Source organism: Lepidochelys kempii, chromosome 16, assembly GCF_965140265.1.
Source record: "Lepidochelys kempii isolate rLepKem1 chromosome 16, rLepKem1.hap2, whole genome shotgun sequence".
In the NCBI taxonomy this organism is placed as follows: Eukaryota; Metazoa; Chordata; order Testudines; family Cheloniidae; genus Lepidochelys; species Lepidochelys kempii.
In genome coordinates this window covers 26,346,462-26,373,076 of record NC_133271.1, presented here as the reverse complement: position 1 = coordinate 26,373,076, position 26,615 = coordinate 26,346,462, and the positions used below count along the sequence as shown (strand labels likewise).

General features: G+C 38.5%; 1 protein-coding gene across 5 annotated transcripts in view; it reads left to right on the top strand.

Annotated features, from left to right (window-relative positions):
* Positions 1-26,615, top strand: part of DENND1A (DENN domain containing 1A) — a 381,020-nt gene that overhangs the window by 12,703 nt on the left and 341,702 nt on the right. For 4 of the 5 annotated variants that reach the window (XM_073313958.1, XM_073313955.1, XM_073313954.1 and 1 more), the window contains exon 2: positions 7,884-7,954. In XM_073313958.1, coding sequence (XP_073170059.1) covers positions 7,884-7,954 — 71 coding nt within the window. Of the gene's footprint in view, positions 1-7,883; positions 7,955-15,954; positions 16,006-26,615 lie in introns of those variants that run through there. The other variant, XM_073313956.1, reaches the window with a different exon arrangement.

Below are 26,615 nucleotides of genomic sequence, written 5' to 3'. Positions count from 1 at the left end.
CAATTTTTCCACATCCTTCTTGTCGTGTGGGGCCCAAAACTGGACACAGTACTCCAGATGAGGCCTCACCAATGTCGAATAGAGGGAAACGATCACGTCCCTTGATCTGCTGGCAATGCCCCTACTTATACATCCCAAAATGCCATCGGCCTTCTTGGCAACAAGGGCATACTGTTGACTCATATCCAGCTTCTCGTCCACTATAACCCCTAGGTCCCTTTCTGCAGAACTGCTGCCGAGCCATTCGGTCCCTAGTCTGTAGCGGTGCATGGGATTCTTCCATCCTAAGTGCAGGACTCTGCATTTGTCCTTGTTGAACCTCATCAGATTTCTTTTGGCCCAATCTTCTAATTTGTCTAGGGCCTTCTATATCCTATCCCTACCCTCCAGCGTATCTACCTCTCCTCCCAGTTTAGTGTCATCTGCAAACTTGCTGAGGGTGCAATCTACACCATCCTCCAGATCATTAATGAAGATATTGAACAAAACCGGCCCCAGGACCGACCCTTGGGGCACTCCACTTGATATCGGCTGCCAACTAGACATAGAACCATTAATCACTACCCGTTGAGCCTGACAATCTAGCCAACTTTCTATCCACCTTATAGTCCATTCATCCAGCCCATACTTCTTTAACTTGCTGACAAGAATACTGTGGGAGACCGTGTCAAAAGCTTTGCTAAAGTCAAGGAACAACACGTCCACTGCTTGCCCCTCATCCACAGAGCCAGTTATCTCGTCACAGAAGGCAATTAGATTAGTCAGGCATGACTTTCCCTTGGTGAATCCATGCTGACTGTTCCTGATCACTTTCCTCTCCTCTGAGTGCTTCAGAATTGATTCCTTGAGGACCTGCTCCATGATTTTTCCAGGGACTGAGGTGAGGCTGACTGGCCTGTAGTTCCCAGGATCCTCCTTCTTCCCTTTTTTAAAGATGCGCACTACATTAGCCTTTTTCCAGTCGTCCGGGACTTCCCCCGATCGCCATGAGTTTTCAAAAATAATGGCCAATGGCTCTGCAATCACATCCGCCAACTCCTTTAGCACTCTCGGATGCAGCGCATCTGGCCCCATGGACTTGTGCTCGTCCAGCTTTTCTAAATAGTCCCGAACCACTTCTTTCTCCACAGAGGGCTGGTCACCTCCTCCCCATGCTGTGCTGCCCAGTGCAGTAGTCTGGGAGTTGACCTTGTTCGTGAAGACAGAGGCAAAAAAACCATTGAGTACATTAGCTCTTTCCACATCCTCTGTCATGAGGTTGCCTCTCTCATTCAGTAAGGGGCCCACACTTTCCGTGACTTTCTTCTTGTTGCTAACATACCTGAAGAAACCCTTCTTGTTACTCTTAAGATCTCTTGCTAGCTACAACTCCAGGTGTGATTTGGCCTTCCTGATTTCACTCCTGCATGCCCGAGCAATATTTTTATACTCTTCCCTGGTCATTTGTCCAATCTTCCACTTCTTGTAAGCTTCCTTTTTGTGTTTAAGATCAGCAAGGATTTCACTGTTAAGCCAAGCTGGTCGCCTGCCATATTTACTATTCTTTCTACACATCAGGATGGTTTGTCCCTGTAACCTCAATAAGGATTCTTTAAAATACAGCCAGCTCTCCTGGACTCCTTTCCCCCTCATGTTATTCTCCCAGGGGATCCTTCCCATCAGTTCCCTGAGGGAGTCAAAGTCTGCTTTTCTGAAGTCCAGGGTCCGTATTCTGCTGCTTTCCTTTCTTCCCTGTGTCAGGATCCTGAACTCGACCATCTCATAGTCACTGCCTCCCAGGTTCCCATCCACTTTTGCTTCCCCTACTAATAATAAGACCAGCTCACCCCGTATCATAAACAACGGGCTACCACAAGGCTCTGTACTTGCACCAACCCTTTAAAATATTTACATAAGTGACGTGCCTCCAACTAAATCAAGCAACATCCTAAGTCCCGCAAGCCTTTCTGGGAAGGCTTCGTTAAGCTTCATGCAATTGGGCTACGATCAGAAGGAGGCTTGGAAAGCAGATTGAGCTAAACAAGACTTAAAAAATAAGCACCTTGTGCCAGATCCCCCACAGAACATTCCTAGGTTTGACTTGGTCAACTCTGAACTGAATTCAAACCAACCATGGTAGATGCGAATATCTAATGCATAGGGCCCTATCAAATTCATGGCCATGAAAAACGCATCACAGATACTGAAATCTGGTTTCCCCCATGAAATTTGGTCTTTTGTGTGCTTTTACCCTGAACTATACAGATTTCATGGGGGAGACCAGTGTTTCTCAAATTGAGGGTCCTTCCCCAAAAGGGAGTTGCGGGGGGAGGGGTTATTCTAGGGGGGTTGCGTATTGACACCCTTAATTCTGCATTGTCTTCAGAGCTGGGTGGCTGGAGAGCAGCAGTTGTTGGCCAGGTGCACAGTTCTGAAGGCAGTGCCCCGCCAGCAGCAGCGCAGAAGAGTAGCAATACTATACCGTGCCATCCTTTACTTCTGCGCTGCTACTTTCAGAGCTGGGCAGCCAGAGAGTGTCAGCTGCTGACTAAGGGCTCAGCTCTGCAGTCAGCAGTGCAGAAGTAAGGATGGCAATACCACACCATGCCATCCTTATTTCTGCACTGCTGCTGGCAGTGGTTCTGCCTTCAGAGCTGGGCTCCCGGCCAGTAGTCGCTGCTCTCCAGCTGCCCAGCTCTGAAGGCAGGGCCATCGCCAGCAGGAGTGCAGAAGTAAGTGTAGCAGTACTGCAACCTCTTCCCCCCCCCCATAACCTTGCAACCCCCTCACAACTCCTTTTTGGGTCAGAACCCTCACAATTACACTACCATGAAATTTCAGATTTAAATAGCTGAAATCATGAAATGATTTTTAAAATGTCATGGCCCTGAAATTGACCAGAATGGACCATGAATTTGGTAGGGCCCAACTAATGCACAAATAGAAAATCAAGGACTCCCCGGCAGTGTTCCCTCTAACTTCTTCCATCCATGTGTGAATTTTGTTATGTGCACCATATTGAGGTAATGTGCGCCACCAGTAAGAACAATAAACCTGGATATAATATATATTTTTAAAATGTTACCATAGGGATAATTACTCCAGTGAGGACAGGTTAGGCATTTTAGAACTCACTACTCAAAGAATTAAATTTAAGCGTAAGAGAGAAATAAAAATTATGAAATGCATAGACCAGTCAAAAAATTAAAACAACACACTTTGAAAGAAGTATCAAGTAACAACGATAATAATACAAATATATGTTGAGAGCAGGGTGGATAAAAATAAATGATTAAAAAAAATAATAATAAAAATCAGATTTCTTTATTTAAATTGGATTTTTTTAAATAAAATGCTTTTTGAGGAAAAAACCTATCTAAAAATAGTTTTAATTAAGATACATTATAGCCCAAAGATATCTCATCACAGAATAGGGATTATAAATTATAATTCTGTAGTATGAGACAATATATTCATGTAATGTTTAAGAAAAGTTTTGTAAATGAGTTCCAATAGTGCATGGATTAGGGACCCAATATTATGGGGCTCCAGGGGCTTCTGTATAGATTATTGAGGTTAATCGTTCTATCTACCCAATGGGACTCAGTGCTCAGTCTAGAAGATACCATCAGAGATGCTTAGTTTTGCAGTTCTCAAACTGTAGATTTGTATCTCCAGAGATAACATGCTTGTTAACAGCAAAAATGTTTTAAAATAAATAAATACTATATAGTGGTGAGAAATAACAGACTTCAACCCTATTGTCCCTCTGCAAATTTGTGTACACGGAGTCAATCCCTTACACTTCTCTCTAAAAGTGCAAAGTTTCAAAAAGTTCAATGAATAGAAGATTGTTGGGGGTGGAATAGATCTGACAAGCAGAAGACGTCTGGAGATAAATGTGAGAATGGAGGGACAGGCAGTAGAAACAAAAGTGAAACTGTTTGAGCAGCGTATTCCAGAAGTCTTGAGGTCTTTCTGAGTGTAGCCTTCATTGATTTGAGATCTACCATACCATTCTCTCACTAGAAGGGAAAACTATAATGGTAGTAGGCTGTAAAAGAGACCCAGTTTGGGAATAAGAACCATTCAAGAAATATATGTATGTTGATGTTTTAAAGAAAGTCAAACCAGTGAACTGGTGGAGGTCACTTAAGCACTTGGATTCAGAGTTTGTTGAAGTGATAATCTCACTTTTAACAGCAGTAGAATATTTTCTTCCTTTGGACTAATTCATTCCAAATTGAGAAATCGTTTGGGACCTGAAAAAGCTTGTTTTTCTTTTCCATATTATGAACAAACAGGAAAATGAAGGTGAAGACGACTGAATTAGCTGCAGAAGACAATATTTTAAGTTTCTCATGTTGACCTGGCTGACATAGTTGATTTAATTTTTTTAAAATATTTCATTTAACTATTTTAATTAAAAACAATTTTAACAAAAACAAACCTGATTTTAAACAACTCAAATGTTTAACTAAATTCAAAAATTCATACGCTTGTTTTGTTGAAATATTATATGTTTGCTGTTGAAGAAAAAAATCCAGAATACATAACATTGTTGTTTTAGTGAAATAAAACAATTTAAATGTCTGTCTGGTGATGTTCTCCTCTTAATATAGCATGGCAAGAAAATCCTTCAAATATTAATGATTAACCTGTTGAATTGGAGATCGTTCGCCACCCAATGACTTCATAAAAATCTGCTTCAATTACCTTTGGTAAATGAAATAACCAAACAATCATTCATTTTCTGATATAGCTGTAAAATTAATCTGAAAAGTTTTCAAAATAAGTCACTTGAAAAATGTATAGTATGTACCTTTGAAAAATGAAACCTGCATCTACCTCTGAGTTGTGAAGAATATGTATTAAGGTTATAACAACCAGCAAGAATGCACTTTTATGTAGAAATCCATGAGTAAATAGAGTCTTCCTGACTGGTGATTTAAATCAAATCCACCCTGGTTGGGAGGTGAGTATGAAAGACTGTGTATGTGTGTGAGAGAGAGACAGAGACAGACAAGCGCTGCCCCTTTAAGTATGCTGCCCTTTAAAGTAGATCCGCACTCCAGCAATCTGAAGCCTGCTTGTTCAGAGACAGCAACAGCTGCTAGCAAGCTACCTCCATCCTATGCCCTGTAGTGTCTTCCACACCCGCTCTGTGGTGATGGGTACAGGAGCTGGGGGAGGGCGACACCCTGACATCAGTGCCTTCTCCCCACCCTGCACAGCAAGCAGGAGGCTTCTGGAAGCAGCTGGCCAGGGGTTCCAAGGCAGAGGGCAGGAGCAGCACTGCAGTCGGGGAGGGGACACCTGAAGTGCAAGACACTTGATAGCCTGCTGAGTGGCTTCCCGGCCGCGCAGCTTAGAGGGAACTTAGCTCCCTGGTGTGCGAGTGTGGGTTCCTATGACAGACCATCGAACATATCACTACCTACTGCAAAAAGAAAAGGAGTACTTGTGGCACCTTAGAGACTAACCAATTTATTTGAGCATGAGCTTTCGTGAGCTACAGCTCACTTCGCTGTAGCTCATGAAAGCTCATGCTCAAATAAATTGGTTAGTCTCTAAGGTGCCACAAGTACTCCTTTTCTTTTTGCAAAGACAGACTAACACGGCTGTTACTCTGAAAACTACCTACTGCCTAATTTATAAATATGAAGGAGGCATTACTGCAATAAATTCTACTACTTCTGAGGTAGCCATTTGGCTCGATCAATTTCAGGTGACATTGTACTTGCTGTTCTATACCAGCCGTATGAAAGAATAATAATAAAGAAAGCATACATAATGGACATGGGCCTAGGAAGTTTATGAAACATTTCCAAGGTTCCCAGTAGCTCTGAAGACTCTGGCAGTCATGTAGCGTCTGGTCCAAACTGATACATTAGTAAGTGTTTTAGTTGTAAGTCCTCAGGTATCAGGGGGTAGCCGTGTTAGTCTGTATCCACAAAAACAATATCTGAAGAAGAGTTTTTGTTTTTTTTTTACCCATGAAAGCTTATGCCCAAAATATTGTCATCAGTGAGAAGTTAAGACTCTGGGAAATTGCAGGTGTCTATTTCCTAGAACTAATGTTTAGATGCATAATGGGATTTGGCTGTTGTTCGATAGCCGCACCATTAATCCCAGGCCTTTACTTCATATGTTTTTGGCAGCTTTCTCAATTTTTCACACTTTTCAGTCCTTTAGGGTTAAAACTTTGCCTGTTAGTAAATTTTCTTAGCAATGTATTAAGACAGCAAACAAAATGGGAAGATTCTCTGCCCAGTCTGTAGCACATCAGCATTTAAACTCCAATTAAATCTATGGAATTGAAATGGAGAACAAACCAGTCTTCAGATGATAGAGTTCCTCCCTACTCCTCTGGACCTAGTGCAGGTTGGAACCAATGTAATAGAGGTGGTGGGTTATGTAGACTATTTTAAATACTATTATTAAATGAAGACTCTCTCCGACTATATGCCAAGGTTCTAATTTGACATTACCAATTCACTGTTTACTAGTCAGACTGCAGCTATAGTTGCTAATTGGACAGAGAGACTGTTATGTCCACCCTACGCTGTTTTTTCCAGTTGGAGAAAGAACTTTGGGTGGGTTTTTTATACATATTTTCTTCTCTCTTTTCCCCTCATTTTCCCCTTGTTTTGATTTGCTTTTTCAATTTAAAAAAAGCATAATTGTTCTCTCCAGTTATGTGCTACTTATAACTCTTTTTGAAATATTAAAAGATACACTTAGCTAAATTGAAAATAGAATTAGCAAATTAGAAAATAGTTATGATAATTAAACAGTAACTCCATTGATAGGTGTAGGAAGGCAAGGCAAGTCCATTGGCAACAGAGGTCATTAAACAGGAATTTGCATTACTGCTCCTGTTATCTCTTTAAAAACTTCTGTAATTAACTTTCTGTACTGAGTGTGACTCTTTCCTTTAGATGTTTTCAGAGATGTCTGCACAAAATGACCTTAGTTCCCCCATCTCGAATTCTGCTTTTTCTGCTGACTGAATAGGTACCATGAGGTTGAAACCAAAGGCCATAGTGTCAGAATGTGAATTTAGGTAACTTCTCCCCATTCCCGTAGTGTAACGCTCTGCTTTTAATTTAGTTACGTGAAAAAGGTGTTTGGTTTTCTTTTCTGGAAATGAAAATGGTGGAAGCAGGTGACTTTTTGTTTTGTCCTGGAAAAGGGATGAATAAGCAGCATTTGCAGTTAATTGCTTTTGTACATCTCCACTTGATAATCATGTTGACTACTTATGATCCGGAACTGGAGTGCTACAATCCAAGTAAATAAGCAGAGTTCTCTGCTATGCTTTCTTAAAATGCATACAGTTTTATCTTTTTCTCCTTTTCTACTAAAGTATAATCCCTTCAGATTGGCAGACATGGGATCTCTTTAATAGCTAGAGTTGTGGACTAGTTATGTATTAAGACTGGGGTTTAGATTGCCTGCTGGAATTACGTGCCTAATTCCTATTGATTTTCAATGGGAGTTAGTTGCTTAACTTCCTTAGGCACCTTTTGAAAACACCACTTTAAAATAATGGTTGAAATCGATACCACCTTTGTGTGTAAGGCGGAAAGATGTGATATTATTGACGTCTTAAGATACATTATTCATTTGATTATATAAAACAGCAGAGTAAATCAAGCACAATATGATCTGTTTTTTGCTTTTATAAATGCTTTGTGAAACAATAAAATACATGTACCTGTGGGAACCCTGGGTACTGGGAGATGGACCATTGATCAGATCTGGCATGGCAAATTTTACATTTGTGAAGTCACCATTGTTAATGTCTGTGTGCACTTGAGAAGCGTTTTTTCCCAAGCCTGTTGTTCAACTCCATATTCTGAAAGTGTTGTTAATGTGTGTAATGTGTCATTCTGTTTCAGACAAAACCCGGAAACAACATTTGAAGTGTATGTTGAAGTAACCTGTCCAGGGACAAGCAGCATTGGAGCAGGTACTGTTTTGCATTTGAATTCTACTTTACTTTTTATGTCAAACTTTTCAGAGATCATATAATATAATCTACAATAGTGATGCAAACACTAAAATGTTTTCTAAAAACTTAAGGGAGCACGTTACTACGGTATACAGTTTTAGTCTTTGATTTTACGGATTGAATCCTCTAAAATTTTAAGAACAGGATTAGGAGTTAGGAAATCCTGAGTTCTAATTCAGACTTTTACTCAATTCATGGTCTTGGGCAAGTCATTTAACTTCTCTACCTCAATTTGCCTCATAAACTGGGGATAATGTTTACTTCACAGGGATGTTGTGAAGATTAAAATGGCACCATCAATGTAAACATCAAACTATGAACATTTTTTATCTGATGCTGTTACAAGTAATACTTAAGCAGAAACTGAAGGTTTTACAGACCTTTTGGATAGCATTTCCTACAAGGCAGCTTTCTCTTTCCTCTTGTTAATATACTGGCCAAGTCTACTCTCCTCCTTCCTCCAACATTTTCCTTTCAAAGAAGTAATAAGACCTAGAAAATAGTTATAAAACGGTTTGATTGCGACTTTTCATTATCAAAAATTACTTCATGTCCAAATAGTCCAGGCAATTTTTTCCATGCAGTATTCTTCAGGCAAAAATGATCCATATGAGTATTTCAGAAAAATTCCATAATCATCAAAACACAGACGTAGATATACTTAGATGATTTAACTATTTTTTCTTTAACTTAAGAAAGATTGACAGCAGGCAGGGAAAGCCAAGTTGAAATTCTTAATCTTGGAACTAGTTCATAGCACTCTGTTTATGAAGTCATTCTCTGGTAGGCCATCTGATAAGTGATATGAAAAGGAGAGATTGGTCAACACTTCCTGGAGTAATATCTCCTTGAGGTAGTTCCTGGAGTGAGCAGACATGAGCAAACATGTAGGCTGGTGGATTATAATGAGCCTGAAGGTGGCTGGGATTTTTAGGAGTGTACCAATAGGAAGCCACTCATCTCCAGTTACCACCAATCAACAAATACCAAATTATGAATTACAATCAATGAAGAGCAAATAACTGTCTTTTTTCTGCCATTTATTTGTCCTGTCCAAAAGAGTTATAAGTAGAGTACAGTGTTGGTGTGTCCTACTGTTGTATAATCCACTATCTCTGCCATTTGACATAAATGCAAGGGTTTAATTTTATAACTGCTCCTTGTTCCTGTACATCTGATCTGTTTTTCCAGTGTCAGAAAATATGAACAAATTTAACCATAAACGTTATATTGTACAGTACTAGTGTCTGGGTATAATCTTCTCTTTGAAGTTTGTTTGCATCCCCCTGGAGGGATTAATTTCCTGCTGTGGGAAGGGGGTTAAAAAGTGCTGCAAGTACTTTACTGGTTTTTAATTGGAGGATTTAGTATGCACTTTGTTCTATAAACAAAGTGATTCTGTGGGAGCTGAATTTTGGTTTTTGTTTTTGTTTTGTATAGTGATATGTTAGCACCAGCCAAATCTTCAGAAATTGTTCTTTTTTTAAGTGATGGTATAAAAAAAAAATTGGGGAGGGGATTATGTGGCGCTAATCTGCTACCAGATAGCTTTTAAAATAGTTTTAAAGTGATTCATATTGAATCAGAAATTTCTAAATGCATATTCCATCATTTAAAATATTTTTTTACCCTTTTTCAGACAGGTTCTTGACATGTTTATCCATTCTAGTACATGTTTAATCCATGATGGGGTTTTTTTTTTTAGTGATTTTATGATAAATGACACAGAAATGTATATACATGTTTTATTGCAATAAAGAGTGACTGGAAAAGGCACACTCAACAGCTAGAAACAGCTGTTGTGGACTTCCAAGTGTTTACAATCTAAGTGTGTATAAAGTGTAAAAAGAACAGTTTTATCAGGGGTGTGTAATCAAATATATTTTCCCTCCTAATGGGGCTGAAATCATCTGATGATTTCGGGACAAATTTCTTTGATGTTCTGTGTTTTACATAATTCTTCTGTAACTTCATATGTTTTTGCTGGTATGGATTTGAAAAAATGCTGCAAAGTTTTAAAGCCACTGATATGTTATACTGAAAGTGTGTCTGCTTGTGGGGTGGTGAAAGCAGCCTCCATTTTGCTGAGGGTACTAATCCAAAAGTTTACATGGTGAGATGTTTCTTGCCATGTGTAAAATTTTAAAAAAATGCTTTTAATTACAATTGGTATGTCCTAGCTCAGTGGTTCTCAACGAGGGGTACGTGTACCCCTGTGGGTACTCAGAGGTCTTCCAGGGGGTACATCAACTCCTCTAGATATTTGCCTTATTTTACAACAGGCTACATAAAAAGCACTAGCGAAGTCAGTACAAACTAAAATTGCATACAGACAATGACTTGTTTATACTGCTCTATGTACTACACACTGAAATGTAAGTACAGTATTTATATTCCAATTGGTTTATTTTATAATTATATGGTAAAAATGAGAAAGTGTTACTGAAAAATTCCTTAATGTGTTGCGTACACAATCAGGCATAAAAATACAAGTGTCACAAGTAGTTTTTAAGTGAGGTGAAACTTAGGGGTACACAAGACATATCAGACTCCTGAAAGGGGCATAGTAGCCTGGAAAGGTTGAGAGCCACTGATCCAGAACACAAAATCAGATTATGAAAGTTTATGGGTACTAATACAGTAAAGGCCTTTTTGTCTAGAAATAAAACCATTGAAATTTTGTGAAAACATAAGTGAGTAAGTGTGTTAATTTCTTTACAGTTGTTGTTTTCCACTCAAAATAATCTAAAATTGAGTGATATACTATCTCCTGTATTTTGCTTAAAGCTGATTTTTAGGATTTAATTTTACTTGAAAATAAAAGCCTACTCATCTTGCAAAAAAAATCTGTTCTATTGTGGTTTCATGTCTTTTTAAAGTAGCTATGTGTATACAATTAACTACTAAAATTCTGATTGTTCCATATACCATAGGCAGAAACCTCTGGGAAAAGGATGCTTTTTTTTTTTTTTATATTGGAACAGTTGTTACAACCATCTTCAAAAATATATAAATGTACTGGTTTCAGCTCAGATGCATGTGAACACTGATCATGATTATAAAGGCATTCAACATGTACTTTGACATATATTTTGGTTTGCATGGGAGAGAATATGTTTGTTGTTTGTTTTATCTCCTCTAATAAAAATAAAAGAACTGCCAGTCTTTTTAGTAGTGCACCAAAATTTAGTTGAGAGATTGCTTACATTAGGTGAAAGGCTATTATGGCATGAACGAATATGATAACTGTGCAGAATATGTTGCTTTAGACTTAGAGTACCACATTTCAGAAGGGTGAAGTAGCTCTGAGAGGACTCCCACAGCATGAAGGAACCATTTCCCTGACGTTTCTGTGCTCTAGGATTTCTTCCCCAGAAATTATAGGTTGAGGGAAAAGGATGGCTGACTAGAAGATAAGTTCTCTGCTGTACAAGGTGGAGGAAGAAAAAATTCCACCAAATACAATGAAGTAGACAAAGCAAGCACCTATTATCATAGTGCATAGGAACCCCAGTAATGGATCAGAATCCCATGGTGCCAGGATTCTGTACAAACAGAACAAAAAGACTGTCCCTGCCTCAAAGAGCTTACAACCTAAGTATAGAACAAGAGAGAGATTAATACGAAAAGGGGACAGGACACAAAAAGTCTGGTTACTGCAGGCGGGGCAGGTGGGGAGGTACTGGGTCATTACCTGCGCCAGCCCCTACTCAGCCAAGGCCACCTCTGATCTGTGTCAAGTAGCTGCAGCTCACAGCCCCGGCAAAGCAGGCGAGTCCTTCCTGACCCTGGCAGGGGAATGGGACGGGAAAAGCAGTGAGTGGCTGAAGAGGAGTGGATGGGGGCAGGGTCTCAGGGGGAAGAAGAATTGCAGGCGAGGCTCTGGCACTCCTACTGGAGTGTCTGGTTTTTAAATATTACCAACTTGGTAACCCTAGGGGGAGTACAAGGAAACAGTGAGACCGTACTGTCTAAAATAGACTCCTTCCCCTACCCTGTTCCTGTCTTGTCTAACACAGGTAGAGGAACAGTGTGATGGCAGCAAACATCATGTTAGTTCTACAGCTGTTTCTTGATAGGGTGGGTTTACTTTGGAGGAGATCAGCTAAATGGAAAGAAAAAAGAGGAGGAAAGAGAAGTAGGGGACAGGGCAGGGGAGGAGAGTGTTAGGAGAGGCAGGTGTGGAGTGAAGCTGAGCTGAAAACACTGTGAAGGAAAGGTAGTTAGAGGGCTGGAGCAAACAATCACTCAGCACGGAGCAAGGAAAGTCGCTCTCAGAACATTCTAGTTTTGACTGGAATGTCCAGACGTCCGTGCTTTTAGTGCTTTGAGTGCTCCTCTTTCTACCAGCTGGGGACTCTGGCTGGCTCCTCTGCGATTCTCACCCAAGGCCACATGGTAAGGGGGATGGGAAGCACTGCCAGGGTACCAGTCACCCCAGTATGTGTGTGTGTGGGGGGGTGGGGGTGGCTGTATTCCCTTCACAGTTCTGGATCTAGGGGCCTGCTGTGGGGAGGAGTGGTCCTGGCTGGGCCCCATTTTATGTGCTTCCCCTCGTGCAGCAGTCCCTGTTTTGCTTGCTTCTGTGCCTATTGGCTGGAGTCTTTCACTGGGTTGGGGTCTGGATGGAAGGAGAAATCTGTGGAGGATGTTTTGTTTACTAAGTAGGAAATAGTTTCTGGGCCAGATCCTCAGTGCTTTTTTGTGTCTACCAGACCTGGGTTGAGGGTGTTACAAATAGTTTTTATGACTCCTCTCTCAGCTGTGTCCATCCCTTACTGAGCCTTCAGTTTTGAGTTTGTTCAGTTCTAGTGTCTAATCTGCAAAATGAAAAAAGATATGTGAAAAATTTCTTTTAATGTTTGCGGTGTACTAACAATAGCCTTCCAGGAAAATCTTATAATTTATTCTCTGTGGCTGTGACTTATAAATTTTGTCTTTCCACATTTGTGGTATTTAATTCAGTTCCACCATTTACTTGTCAGTATCAGGAAGATGTGTGAGCTCTTGCTTTTGTATATTCACCAACCTTATTTCGGCAATTGTAGAATTCCCAGTGAATCACTTCTGTAACCTTCGAGATGCTAAATGAGGTGTGGGATGCACATTTTGAAAACCATTAGACTAACGAATCTCATTTGCAACTACACACATTTGAGTAACTATAATGCTTTTAAGGAAATATGTATTTAAGGAAAAACAATTAACCAACCAGTTTTCCATCCTTGACCTCTTGGCGGCTGATCTTGACTTCAGTGGGAGCAGGTTCAGGCCTTTGATGAATTTAAGATGGGTAATCATTTTTAAGACCTTACTTTCTAGAATTACATGAGAACTCGTAACTGGTCCTATCTTAGCTTTTCAATTGTGATTCTTTCTTAACTGGGTTTGTCAAGACTTCACACTTTTTTACTTAATACTTGAATAATGCAGTTTACTGAGGGTTTTGCTTTTATTAGTTCCACTGTATAGCACTCCTCTGAAGTTGTTACCATGTGCTGATAAAAATGCTGACGCCTTCTCAGTAGTTGTCTCAGCTGCAGAATAGAACAGGAAGAATAGAATTGGCAACTTTTTTGGCAGGTATACTGTATTGAAGTGATCTGGTGGGGATTTTAATATCCCCTGTGCTTTTGAATGATGTCAGGGGGCCTATGCTAAACATATACTTCTCTCCAGGGTTCAAATTGAAGTGGTAATACAGTGTTACTTATTACAATAAATATTGTAATGGATTTAATAAACTTAGGGAAAGATTGTGGGAGAGAGGAGTTCCTCTGGTTAAATACTCCAATACATCAGTACTCCAAAATTTTTAGAAATGGTTATATATATATATGTCAAAAGTGTTGACTCAACACTATCCTTTTCTTCATGGTATCATGTAAATACTAAGTAATGACTTGGAACTGTACCTTTTACTTTATTGAGTCAAAGTTGTCATAGAAGAAGAGAGCTAGCTAAGTGTTCTAAATTAAGAAGAGCCCCCAAGATATATAATTGAAGTAAAATAAGCTCCTAATATTATGCAGCTAGGGACTAGAAGGCCAACTCTTTATTCCACACAGAATTTCAATCATCTTTTGCTTTCTCACATTTCAAGTGAATTGAGAGTTCTTATAAAGATAGACATTCAGAAGGATAGCAACAGCAGTTTTATTGAGGACTTTATTCAGTAACTTGAGAGACTGGTGCCTAAGCTAAACTGTGAATGGCAGAAGACAATCTGATACTGAGGAACGTTTTATGAGTGGTTTGTATGTCCCTCTGCCTTGCCGCATTTTACAGAGAATCACTGTCTGTGTTGAAGAGTAGAAAGGTTATAATTCTGACTGATTTTCTTGCTTTGCCTTACATTCAGGTGTGAACAGATACTGCCTGCCACTCTAAAGAAGAGTTGTTGTAGCCATGTTGGTCCCAGGATATTAGAGACAAGGTGGGTGAGGTAATATCTTTTGTTGGACCAACTTCTGTTGGTGAGAGAGACGTGGTTTCGAGCTTACACTACTGGTTACATTAGTGTAAGTAAGCTTCCGCTAGTGTAAGCTCGAAAGCATATCTCTCTCACCAACAAAAGTTGTTCCAACAAAAGATATTATCTCAACCAGCATGTCTCTCTAAAGAAGATTAATTTGAGCTGCTGCTAAGAAGGCTAGGTTCTTGGATTAGGATGTCTATTTTAGAGGCTTCAGAGTTGTGAATTAGTCTTGCCTCTGGAATTAAATTACATTCAGCCCAGATAAAAGTTGATATATCATGGGATAATAAAAGTAACACTTGTTGGCCAGAAGACATCAGTGTTGCATTGTCTTTGTTTTTTGATTGTTTTGTTATGTAATATAAAATGAACATGATTGAGAGAGTGGTAAGTTGATTGCCTTGGGTGCATATTCCTATTTAAAAACAATTACTATAGAGTTTAGAACTTGATAGGATCTTAAAGATTATATCTGCTGTCATCATTTGTATCTTCTGTCAACATACTGGGTGCTTCAGGCTCTGCCTGCGGGCTACTTGAAGTTGCCATGGTTTAAGATAAGAACTTTTATAATTAAAGTCAAATGTAAAGTCTTAAATGGTTTTCTCAGACAATGTCGAACACACACACACACACACACACACACACACCCCCCACCCCATGGGACAGAGACTGTTGATGCTTTTCAAAGTTGACTTAATAAAGAAGCTAAACCGCACCAATAGTAGACTGTTTCTTGAATTAAACCTGGAAAGATCAAGTTTTCCTTGTCCTTCTCTGAGTTAGATGAAAAGCAGATAACAAAAGGGTATGTTGGATTATGGCTGGGTCATTCTTAAACTGATAAATGTTTTGGACATTCCATATTAAAGCTATCCATTCGCATTTTAATTCAGTCAGTTATGCTTAGGTATTGCAGGCTGTATCTCTGGTGTGTGATATTTTCTTGTTCATTGCAGTACCTATGTGCAGTGGATGAATTGGGAACAAAATAAGTTGCCTTATTCTTTATTATTTTAAGATGCATGTACTAATGTTTTTTTAAATTGCATTTCCTTTTCTTAAATTGAAAGAAGGGGGCAAATGCGTTGTATGAACTCAGTGACGCCTTCACGTCCAGAGGAGAGCTAATACGCTGTATTGACCTCTCATAATAATCAAAATTGTGTAAAATGAAAGTGTGTAGGTGGAGTTTGAATGCAGAAAAGGACCAGTGCTGTCATTAACACAGTAGTCCTTCAGCCTTCTGACTAAACTTTGAGCCTACTGAATTCAAACTTGAGAAAACAAAGAACAAATATATGGGGAAGCAGAGAACGTGAAAGCTGTCCAATTCCAGTGTGATGTAGTGTATAATACGACCAACAGCAAAGTTACTAAGGAAAACAGCCTTTTGTGCATTAGATTTACTTTAATTACATAATGTAATTAATTGCATCAATGCTAAAATATATTGGAATTGTTTTTTGTATTTTTGAAGCTTGGATACGTGACATTAAATAAGTCAATCTGCACCAGGACAATGTTTGTGGTGAGCATGAACACTAAAAATAAAATATTACAGAAATATTTTATTGAAATGTTTTAATTTATATTTGTACAGTCTATAGAACATTTAAGAAAATTGTCAAATATTGTACTAAATTAAGAGTGCAAAATCAAACCTATTTGTTGTGTAACCTCTTTTCCAGTGTCAAGAAATTCTCTTTTGTTTTCATAAAGAAAACTGCTTTGTGTCATATGCCAGAAATAAGCTGTTACAGAAATTCAGGGATCTTTCTAAGACCTGTGCCAAAGATCCCCTCTTGTTAGAGGGGGAAGTGAAGAGAATTTAAGTATAACTCTTATACTAATAGTATAGAAAAAGTACATTTGTTAGTCTAAAGTAACTGATAAAAATTGTCTCTAAAGTACAAACATTTGAAGGTAAAAGCTCACAAAAGTATGATCTCTTCTCCCTATCTGCCCCTCTTCCCCCCCCCCAGTGTAGGAGGGTATAGTGTGCTTTTGTATAGGGTTTTTTGGGTAATCGCCAAAGCAGATATTACAAAACTATGTTGAATCCTTAGCTTTACCAGGCAGTGTGGCAAAAGGTCTTTCTCTCCAAGGACCTCATCTTTCATCTTTTTGTGAGTGTAGCATAAATTCTTGCTGTGTGTTCAAGGAAAAAGCTAAAATGGTTTAGTACAACTAAAGCATTTCTTTCGTATTTTTAAGAGTATCATAAGTTAGAAACCTAAATAAGATAGCATGGACAAAGTGGTAAGTGTGCTAGAGTTTAACAAATGTTTGCTGGATTAGGAAAGGAAATGTAGTTTATACTGCTTCTTTTATGATAAAGAATTTAAAGGGCCTTGCTCTAAGCCTCACCATGTGTTTCTTTCTTTTCTCCAAAACATACAACTAAGTTGAAAAAGGAGATGAATCTTAGAGGGAAACTATTAACTCTCAGGGAGTTTATTATTGTTTGAGAGAAAGGACAGCATTTGCATTTGAATTGGCTCTGAGTGTAGCATGTACCTCTAATCTTGTTCTTACTAGAAGCTGGTGAGTAGTTTAAGTACTTCCTATTTTACTTTTTATGTTCTGGCCTTGTGTAGTAACATCTTTATTTTATCAGCAGATCACAAATGCTATAACTTAAAATAATCAAAGTTCTTAGCTCAACTGAGAGATGCTGTTAACATACTCTGGTCTTAGAAGCACTTTGCAGTTGCCACTGTTTCCATAATAGGACTTGTACAAGTATAAAGTAAGAACCCTGTAAAATGGACACACAAGCATCTTGCAACAGAATCTGAGGTGCTGCTATATTCCTCTATAATATACAGAAATTTTAGCACACGTAGCAATGCCATGTCAAACCATATGAAATACTGAATATAGAAAATAATAAACTTAGTAGCAGCAAGGATGAGAGGTAAATTTCATGATGCATGTCTGTAAGCCATATATGTTTGAGTTCCAGAGTAACTTGTGACAATCACATTGAATTTTAATACCTAAAAAAATATCAAGGCTGCCTGGCATAACACTATGTAGTAAACATTTGATTTCTATGCTTAATTAATAATACAAGTTTTAAACTCATTTATCACATAATTTAAAATAATAGCAATTTTGTTTAATTTTCGTATTGTGCTCTAAATCTGGTGCCCAAGTTTGTGCCCTTCTGACTCCCTAATGCTATATCAAGGTGCATAACTTCCTAGAACATGACTCTAGAAAACTAGGCAAACCTGAGTAGAGAGAGAGAGCATTTGCAGCTATGACTCACCTCAGTGTTCTTCATCTTCCTGTTTCTTCTTGTTGGACTGCTTTCTATTGGGATACCAGCAAAATAATTATAAATGGTGATTAGGCCTTTGACAAAGAATGTGGCTGAGGTGTTACTCCCTTCTTCACTCACCTGGGACAGAAATCCTCAAAATTGTTCCCAATAAACCAGTGTGTCCCCAACACTCTATATACCTTTTGGATCAAGTAAAGTCCCAGACGGGATGTGGAGTTTAATTGAAGTGCCTGGCTCATCTTGAACTAAAAAATGAAGCTTACACCAATTTAAAAAATAAATCAGTAGGGATCAAATTTGTAGGCTATCATACAAATTCCTGTTTACCATTCAGTATTCATTAGTACAGTCTTTAGCTGTTAATGCTAGATTTAATAAAAAGCAATGATCAGAGTATTGCAATACAGTTATGGAAATGCATGCTTGGCACTTCTGTACATTAGTTTTGTAGGAAGGGAACATGCAGTGTATAATACGACCAACAGCAGCGTTACTAAGGAAAACGTTGGTTGCCAGTCTTTTCTTGTCTCTTTTTAGCTGTGTTACCTGTAAAAGATTATAGACAGAAGTATTCCATAGTTGGCTGTTGGCATATTAGTACTACTGGATATGTTTAACCAGAAAGGGAAACTCAGTATAGAAAAAAATCTCACTCACAAGACTTTACAAGAAAAAACCCTTTTGTTGGTTTATATCTTTTTTTTTTTTTTTAAAGGAGCTTGACATCTTCATCAAGTTCACAGTGGGCCTGCTTTGTTTGCTTTCTCTTGAATGTTTGATAAGATTTTTCTTCTATTGTTTTGTGCAGCAAGAACAGAACTTGCCATGGCTGAGGTGGTTTTTTTTGTAAATACACAATATGGTCATTGTCTGGTGCTGAATAATTGTGGCTGCTTTTTGTACCACCAGAACTAAGGCTTTGGCTGTGAACAGATTCCTTCTTAGTGTGAAAAGAGACTAATCCATGTAAATACAGCCCAAAAATAAAGCTTTACAGAAAAAGGGAAAGGCTGCTAAGCAGGAGGGCACAGGTCAGCAATTTAACCTTTAACCTAACAAATAAGAAGCATGAAAGTTCCCGAATTGGTTTACAAAGGCAAGCTCCTGTGATCTGTCAGTTTTTCTTTTCACGATAGAGTCGGGTGAGAAAACTGACAGCTAGTGTCTTTTTAACTGCAGGTTGAAATTAACTGCTAAATTGAAACTTTTTAGGAGGGTGAATTTTTTTTAATGGTTTAGACAAGTTATTGGTAGTCACTAGCCCCAGTTTTTATAGATTTCCTTCAATTTAAAAGGGAGGATCGGTGGTTTCTTTCTTTTTCTTTTTTTTTTTTTGGAGAATTTTTGAGAGGTTCAAGTTAGACATTGTTCATGATGACATTTCAGCTTTTGATAAAATTGAAGATTAAGGGTTTGATGAAGCACTTGTTGCAATTAACTACATGTTAATGAGTTTAAGGGGTTGTATTGTAATAACTTACTGTGAACGGGTTTTATTTTGAACAGAGTCAAAAGGTTGTGTTACTTGGTGGAAAATAAAATTTAATTTAAGGGTATGATTTTAAACTCTAGAATATGCTCATTCACAAAATTTGCAAACAGGTTTTTTTGTTTGTGCTTATTTAATCACAACAGGTAATCTTGTTAATGAGTGTTAATTTTTGCTTTAAGCTTAATGCATCTGAAGTCAGCTGTTATGTCTCACTGTAGAGAATTCTGTAACTGGTAAAGAACTTTAATTAGAGTCATTCAGATGAAAAAGAAACAATGAACTAATGACTTTAAAGTAGACTCCCTGCAGATTATTAAGAGTAGTGATTATGCTGTCTTGCTCAATATTGTAAGCAGTGTTGCAGTGATGATTCTTACCTTTGTCCATCAATGGGTCCACTGGTGCTTTCTATAAAACTTCTTTTTATGGAAATTTTTGGATTTTGGAAAGATATAATCTGTTTGGGATTTAGGTCAGTAGTTAAATGCTGTGCAGAGCACTAATTTTTAAAAGCAGTTGAAACAAAATTGGAAAAATGTAAATATGACTCAGGAAAAAGTCCAGATGAATTTCTGTTCCTGATGTTTTTTTGTCTTAGACAGTGAGTTTCAGATAGAGTTTCAAATCTCAAATAGAGAACTGTAGAAAATAATTGAAATAGTTGGGTATTAGTGCAGTTATAAAACATCCTGGACTATGTTGTTCTCTCCCCATCTTGTCTGACTTTTCTCAGGACAAATGCAGGTATATGTTTTTTTTTTGGAATGTGGATTAGAGGCTGAAGGTAAGGTTGTCTGGGTTATAAATGAAATGATCAGTTTAAAATGAATTAAGGATTTTTGATATTACATCAACAGTGAACATGACAAAATGTGCCAGCTACCAGAGACAAGATCATACCTAAGTCTTTCTGAATTTCATACAGGATATGCTGAATTATAACTAAGGGCAAGAGTATGATGAAATTCAATTTAGTGATGTCATGAGCAATGGTGATGAAACACGCTTTAATCACGAACTCCTGTACTATATTCCTTGAATGCCCAAACAGATTCTGAATCTGTGAACATACTTGTAGCCCTTGGAGTCAACTAAATTACATCATTGGGGCGGGAATGGAGGGACAAGATGAAATGAATACAAACACATGAACAAAGGATTTTTGTACTGTACTTTGCCTTAACAATCTAATTTTGGTAAATTAACCATTCTGAATGTGAAAGGGTGGTGTGTCAACTGCTGGGAAGAATATTCTAATATCTTCTTTCAGATGGAAACTAAATTTTTAGTGTCTATTCATGATGCCTAAAGCCTAATATTATTGCCTAGATTTGACGGTGTCCTCCTTGTAATTATTGTTTAGCAGATCTAACCCTTAAGATGTAGTTAAATGCCTTTCTTTCTAAAGTTCTTTACTGTTCAGCCCAGACACATAACATTTTGAAACATTTGTCAATATGCATTGGTAGTGATCCTCTTGCGAAGTGGAGCAGAGATGGTTATTGCACTCAGTCTACAGAAATTCTTTCCAATAGAGATTGCAGAAGAAGGGGAGCCAGTAGGAAGCTCCCTTCATATAAAGAACAATTGAGTTCTAGGTAGTCTGTATCTCTTCTCCTTAAGGAGTGACAAAAATAAACCAAGATCTAAGCCTGTTTTAAATCTTTTCAGCCCTCTCTCACCATTAACAGTTGGAGGGTGATGTCTCCAGTTTCAGTGGCAAACTGATGGAAACAAGTGATGCATACTGTAGATAATTAAACTGGTCACATGCAGTTTTTACTTTTAAGGCCCTGCAGAAAGCTCTATTCTTTTTTTATTGTCTTCCTCCCAAAAATTAGAGTAAATACTACTGTCTCAGTCTGTAGAAGATTGTTGAAGAGAATAGGCAAAGAAATCTTTACTATGCCAAAATGTCTGGAGCTGGATATTTCTTAAATGTGTATTTTTACTGAATATTTCAATACATAAGGAATATAAGGAAGTATAAGGAAAAGATGAAAAAAATTAATTCTTACAGTGACATGAGAATGTTAAGGCAACATCTTGGATTTTGTGGCAGAAGATTTATATATTAAAGCTGACATTATGAAAGGGGCTATGGGAGTTAGGCGCTCAACTCCCATTGAATTTCAGTGGGATTCATTGAATCCCAGCTTCAGCTCCTTTGAAAAATGTCATCCTAAATAACTACTTAGTCTTGAATTAAAATATCAGTTAAAAGGAATTGTGTTAAATGTAGCCTTATCACTTAAATGAGCAACTGTCCTTCAGATTATTTCTAGTGCTATAGCGATACAAGACACTTAAGAGATCTGTAAGATGATGTCCCAACATAAAGACCTACAGTCAAAGGGTCCAGTACTGCTCCAAAATTTAACTCAGTGGCAAACTTTCCATTGACTTCAACCAAGATCAAGAACTAAATTTATAGAATGTACAAACAAAATATTAGATGGGTGACCAATGGTGAAGTGAGACTGCAACAGAAAATCAGATTGCTTGGCTTGTTTAGGATTAGGTGTGCTTCTCGTCAGTTGAAGGTTTGTTCCCATTTTATTTAAACTGTTTGCTTTCATTTTTTCATAGGAAGCAGGAGAGTAGAGTCAATAGTGTGTGAGGAACAGCTCAGGGAGGGAATTGGAGAGGTGGTGCAAGCTAATGTCCAGAAGAGGAGGTTCGTACAAATGAGCTGGTCTGGTCTATTTTGAATCAAATGTGGCAGAGTCAAAAATCATATCTATATTTTAGGGTTCAGTTGAGTCAAACTGAATTCTTAAGAATTTAGCCCTGATGTGATGTGATGTGAAGCCACAGTAGAGAGAGCTGGGATAGCTCAGTTGTCACGGCGTCTCCGGACGATGCTCTGGAACTGCTCCCTATGAAGCCAGTCAGGACTTGGGTGAAGTCTTTGGGCTGGCTGGGAATGTGGAGTGAAGTGCAGACATGGTTGTCTGGCTCACTGCACCCCAAAATGGACTCGGCTGAGGGGCCCTGTTCTCCTCTTTGTGAGCAGACTGTCTGCAGGGCAAAAAGCTCACACGGCTTCCACCTTCCTGGGTCTGACCTCGGAGCATTCAGCATCCTCTGCCCCTCCATGCACTTCCCACAGTGAGCCCACCCAGGCAGGGTCCTGGGGAAGCCAGAGGGTCCTGCACCCCAACTTCGCAGTCAGACGTGACTCTTAGCCAGCCAGTAAAACAAAGGTTTATTAGATGACAGAAACATGGTCTAAAACAGAGCTTGTAGGTACAGAGAACAGGACCCCTCAGCCAGGTCCATTTTGGGGGGCAGTGAGCCAGACAACCACGTCTGTATTTCACTCCACGTCCCCAGCCAGCCCAAAGACTTCACCCAAGTCCTGACTGGCTTTGTAGGGAACAGTTCCAGAGCATCGCCTGGGGACTCTGTGACAACTGGTGGCAGTGGTGGGATGCGAACCCACGGCTCTTAGCTGCCTTCCAAGGCACGGGATAAGGGTATTGGTGGTATAGGGGTGAGCATAGCTGCCTTCCAAGCCTTCAAACCTGCTGGCAGACCTTGCTCCCTTTCCTGGTTGGCATAGTTGCCATATGGGTCGGGGACTGCAGAGGACAATCTGGTGGTAAAAGTGTTCTATTGAGAAGTTTTGTTCTAGTGCTAACTCATTGCTGTGACTTAATGAACTATTGGTAGAAAAGTACACCTTATTTTATTTACAGCCATTGCATATCTGAATAACCTTCTCTCTGTAGTACAATCAAAGTGGCTGAATAAGGAAAATTTTACTAATACATGAGGATGCTTTGAACTCAGTAACTACTTTTCTGTTCGAGACTTTCTCCTAGAAATTTACAATGTAGTGATTCAATCCATTTCTTCCATTTCCAACTCTAAATTACTTTGCTATCTGTTGTTTCCATTTTTACTAGTGTCCAGTAAATAGATTTTCCTAGAAGTGTTCACCATGATGATGCCTATCGCCTAGAACACTTTCCCTGTATGATAGATGATGTTCCTATTTGATCTAGTGTCCAAAAACGTAGGAATGTCACTGTACATCCAGCATGCTCCTTGAGTTGATTTGTGAATGGTTTAAACTTATTTAAAATTAATTTAAAAAGAAAATGCTAATTCAAATTTTCTGCAGAAGTCCTATAACAGAGTGACTCAAGGGGCATCTTATAATATTTGTAGTCTAAAATGTGAGACCCAGTGGAATTCTCTTACTGGGAAGCCTCTATGCCATGGCTACTTCCCTTTTTTTAAACAGCGATTTCAAAATACCTGTGTAGTTGTACAGAATACAAATATGGGCACGTAGAGTGTTTGCTGCACCTGGGAACAGATTCTAAATAATCTGAAGATATTTTGAATAGATAATCTAAAGAATATCTTTTTATCTTGTATACCTCTTGAAATAGTATCAGAAATAAGTAGGAATGGCTCCTGAAGCAGACTTTGGTGGAGGAAAGTATGGCTGCAATTTGGAACAAACATTCTCTCCAACCACAGATTGAGTAAACAGCACACAAGTGCATGAGCCTGGCCAATTAGATTCCAGATTTCATTCCTTTGTTGACTTTTTCCTGGGGATGGTATATTGCTTTTGCATGGAAAATGGCTATAGACATTTCCATCAGGGTCCTTGGCGCCAATGTAATTTAACTTGTCAGAGACAAGGTCTTAGCCATAAAGGGTATGATCTTGCACTCATTAAAACCAGTGGCAATACTTGCATTGGCTTTGAGGTGCAGGACTGGGCCATATTATACTGAGCTCTTCTTAAAATGTCCTAGTTGACATCAAGGGAAGTTCTAGTTTATCTGACCAGAGCTGGCTGTACTTTTTATGCATCACTAGGAAATGAATTCCCCACATGTATGTGCTTAACAGATGGTCAGAGGCAAAGGTGCAGAGTTTTTTCTGACTTCAGTGAGGCTCAGCAGAGGTGCAGGGATGCCTACAAGTGGAGTCAGTTGTAGGATTGGTGCCTAATTTGGTCACAAAGCCAATACCTTAAAACATTTTCTTTTGTCCCTTTTATGATAGGAGAGACACAAACTTTTGCAATATATACTCACGTTTCATAATCTCTGAAAAAGAATCAAAACACCTTAGTAAATTAAATGAAGTAAATGACAACAGGTCAGGGATATTTACTTTATGATTTTTGATAATACTTTGTGAATTGCAAATTCCCATACTTTTCTCTTTCTCCCTACCTTTTTCCAGTAATAACAGAGGAGCAGTTTTTTACAAAGCTTTAATTATGCTCCTCAAACTGTTTCCTAGTGAGCTTGCACAACAAATTATCCAGAATAATTCCATATAATGATACACAACTCTGACAGCTGCTCTGTCTGGTTCATTCTTTTGGGTATTGCAATACATTTTAACTTTAATCTTAACAAGAAATTATATGGCGTGTGTTGCCTCAAGGCTCCAGATAAAGTATTTAGCTTTAGAGAAATGTACTTGGAGAAATTTCTTGGCTAAGTTAAAGATGATACCCTGTTTCGGGGGTTTATACAATACATAGTAGGCAGAGCTTTGCTCAACCAGATTTGGTTCTTTGGCAATTGCTAAAAATCATTGAGGATTTACTTTGTATTAAAAATAATTTGTCTGATAACTGACTGGAAGGATTTTTGAAATTGCTTCCTGAGTTTTAGAGTTTGTTGGATGCATGAGGTAGAAGAATATATCATTCAAATACTTCCATTTAAAATGTTATCCTAGATTACTATTTTAAATGGAATGTATTTCTTTCATGGCAGTGAGTTTCACATCCTGTCCTGAGGGTAGCCTATAACAGGGTATTTTCATTAAATGTTAAAATGGTTTGGAATTTTTTTTCCAATGGATTTCCCTTAGCCTTTTTATGTTTTTAACAAAATTGTTTCAAGAAATTTACAGGTTTATTTAAGAATAATGTTTATAGTAGGATGTTCTTGCTGAAGAGAATTGTTTTCAGAATTACCCCGACTTGGATGGCCAGTTTTCCATGAGTTAGTTAATATTTACCTTTTGAAATTCAAATAATTTGTATTTAAGCAGGATTTGAAAAATTCTCTCACCAGTGGGAAGACTTTTGTGGTTAATATGGGGGACTAAGCAACCATTTTTAGCTGCTTTTTTATTAAAGTTTAAATAGTTTCTCACCCTTGTGTAAGATAATTTTCCAAATGTGAACTAAATGTAAACCAATGCAGTTGTCTTCCTGAGTCTGTAGATTGTCATGTTGTTCTTTCTCTGCTGCTGGGCTTAGGTCTTCCCAGAAGCAACATGTAATAAATAGGATTTATCCATTTTTGTTCAGATTATCTGGTCAGGAGAAAAAACTCATGAATCATGTGAATTCCATGCTGCTAATACTTGGAATTATGTAGGCAGCTGCAGACACAGGTCCTGGAGTTATTCATTTTTTGCTTTTGAGGGAGGCTTGGGAAAAGGATCCCCCAAAAAGTTGGTGAAAGGGCAGAGACTTCCTCTAACTCCCATCTCAGTGGGCAGGTGACTGAGGGAAAGGGTAGAGTAATGGAAGTCTCTGCACCCTGCCAGCCTTCAGGTTGCTGCGGGGAAGTGAGATAGTGGAAGAGACAGAAAGCTCCTGTCTTCGAGCCCCTGGATAAGGTGGAGCTTCAGATTTGGCATCTATTAGCTACAGCCTGATATGAATGAAAACCTCTAAACCTTGTTCAGGTACAGCATCCTGATAGCAATCCCTGCACCATCCCAGGACTTGGTTGCTACAGGAGGGCTGGGTTTATCTCCAGGTCATTGCCTCTGTACACTACTGGTCAAACTCTTCTCCACTGTCCTCCTCCCCCCCACCCCCCATCTACCTCTGGCTAGTAGGTTTAATCCTCCAGCTAGTAAGTGTTGGTTTCTGTTTTTATTCAAGTTCTTAGAGTGTGTGTCTTTTGTTTTATAACTGCTTAATTTCCATGGGCATATTACCAATACGCTGCTTTGACCAAATATAATTTTGTAAATGACAGTCACATCTGCAAATAGGTTGAGGTTTTTTATTTGAACAAAGATATAATTAAAAAAAAAAAGTTTGTTCACCTAATAGAGTGAGCGTTTTATTGGCCACACTGATTAGATGCTTCTAATGCTGTGGAACTTCTATGTACTTTTTTTTGTGGTCATTCCATTTCTGTAAAGAGGAAATGAGCAATGTATGTTGCCTATGCTGTCTTTGTTCTTCCGCATTAAGCATGAGACTGTCCTTTAAACTTGCCCTCCAAATGCACCTTAAGTAAAATCTGCTTTTATTTTGTTCAGTTCATTTGCCTTTTGGTTATTCACTCATGCCTGTTTGTTCTGAAGAGGTTTCTGTTAAACATACTAAAATGATTTAAGTAGAAAA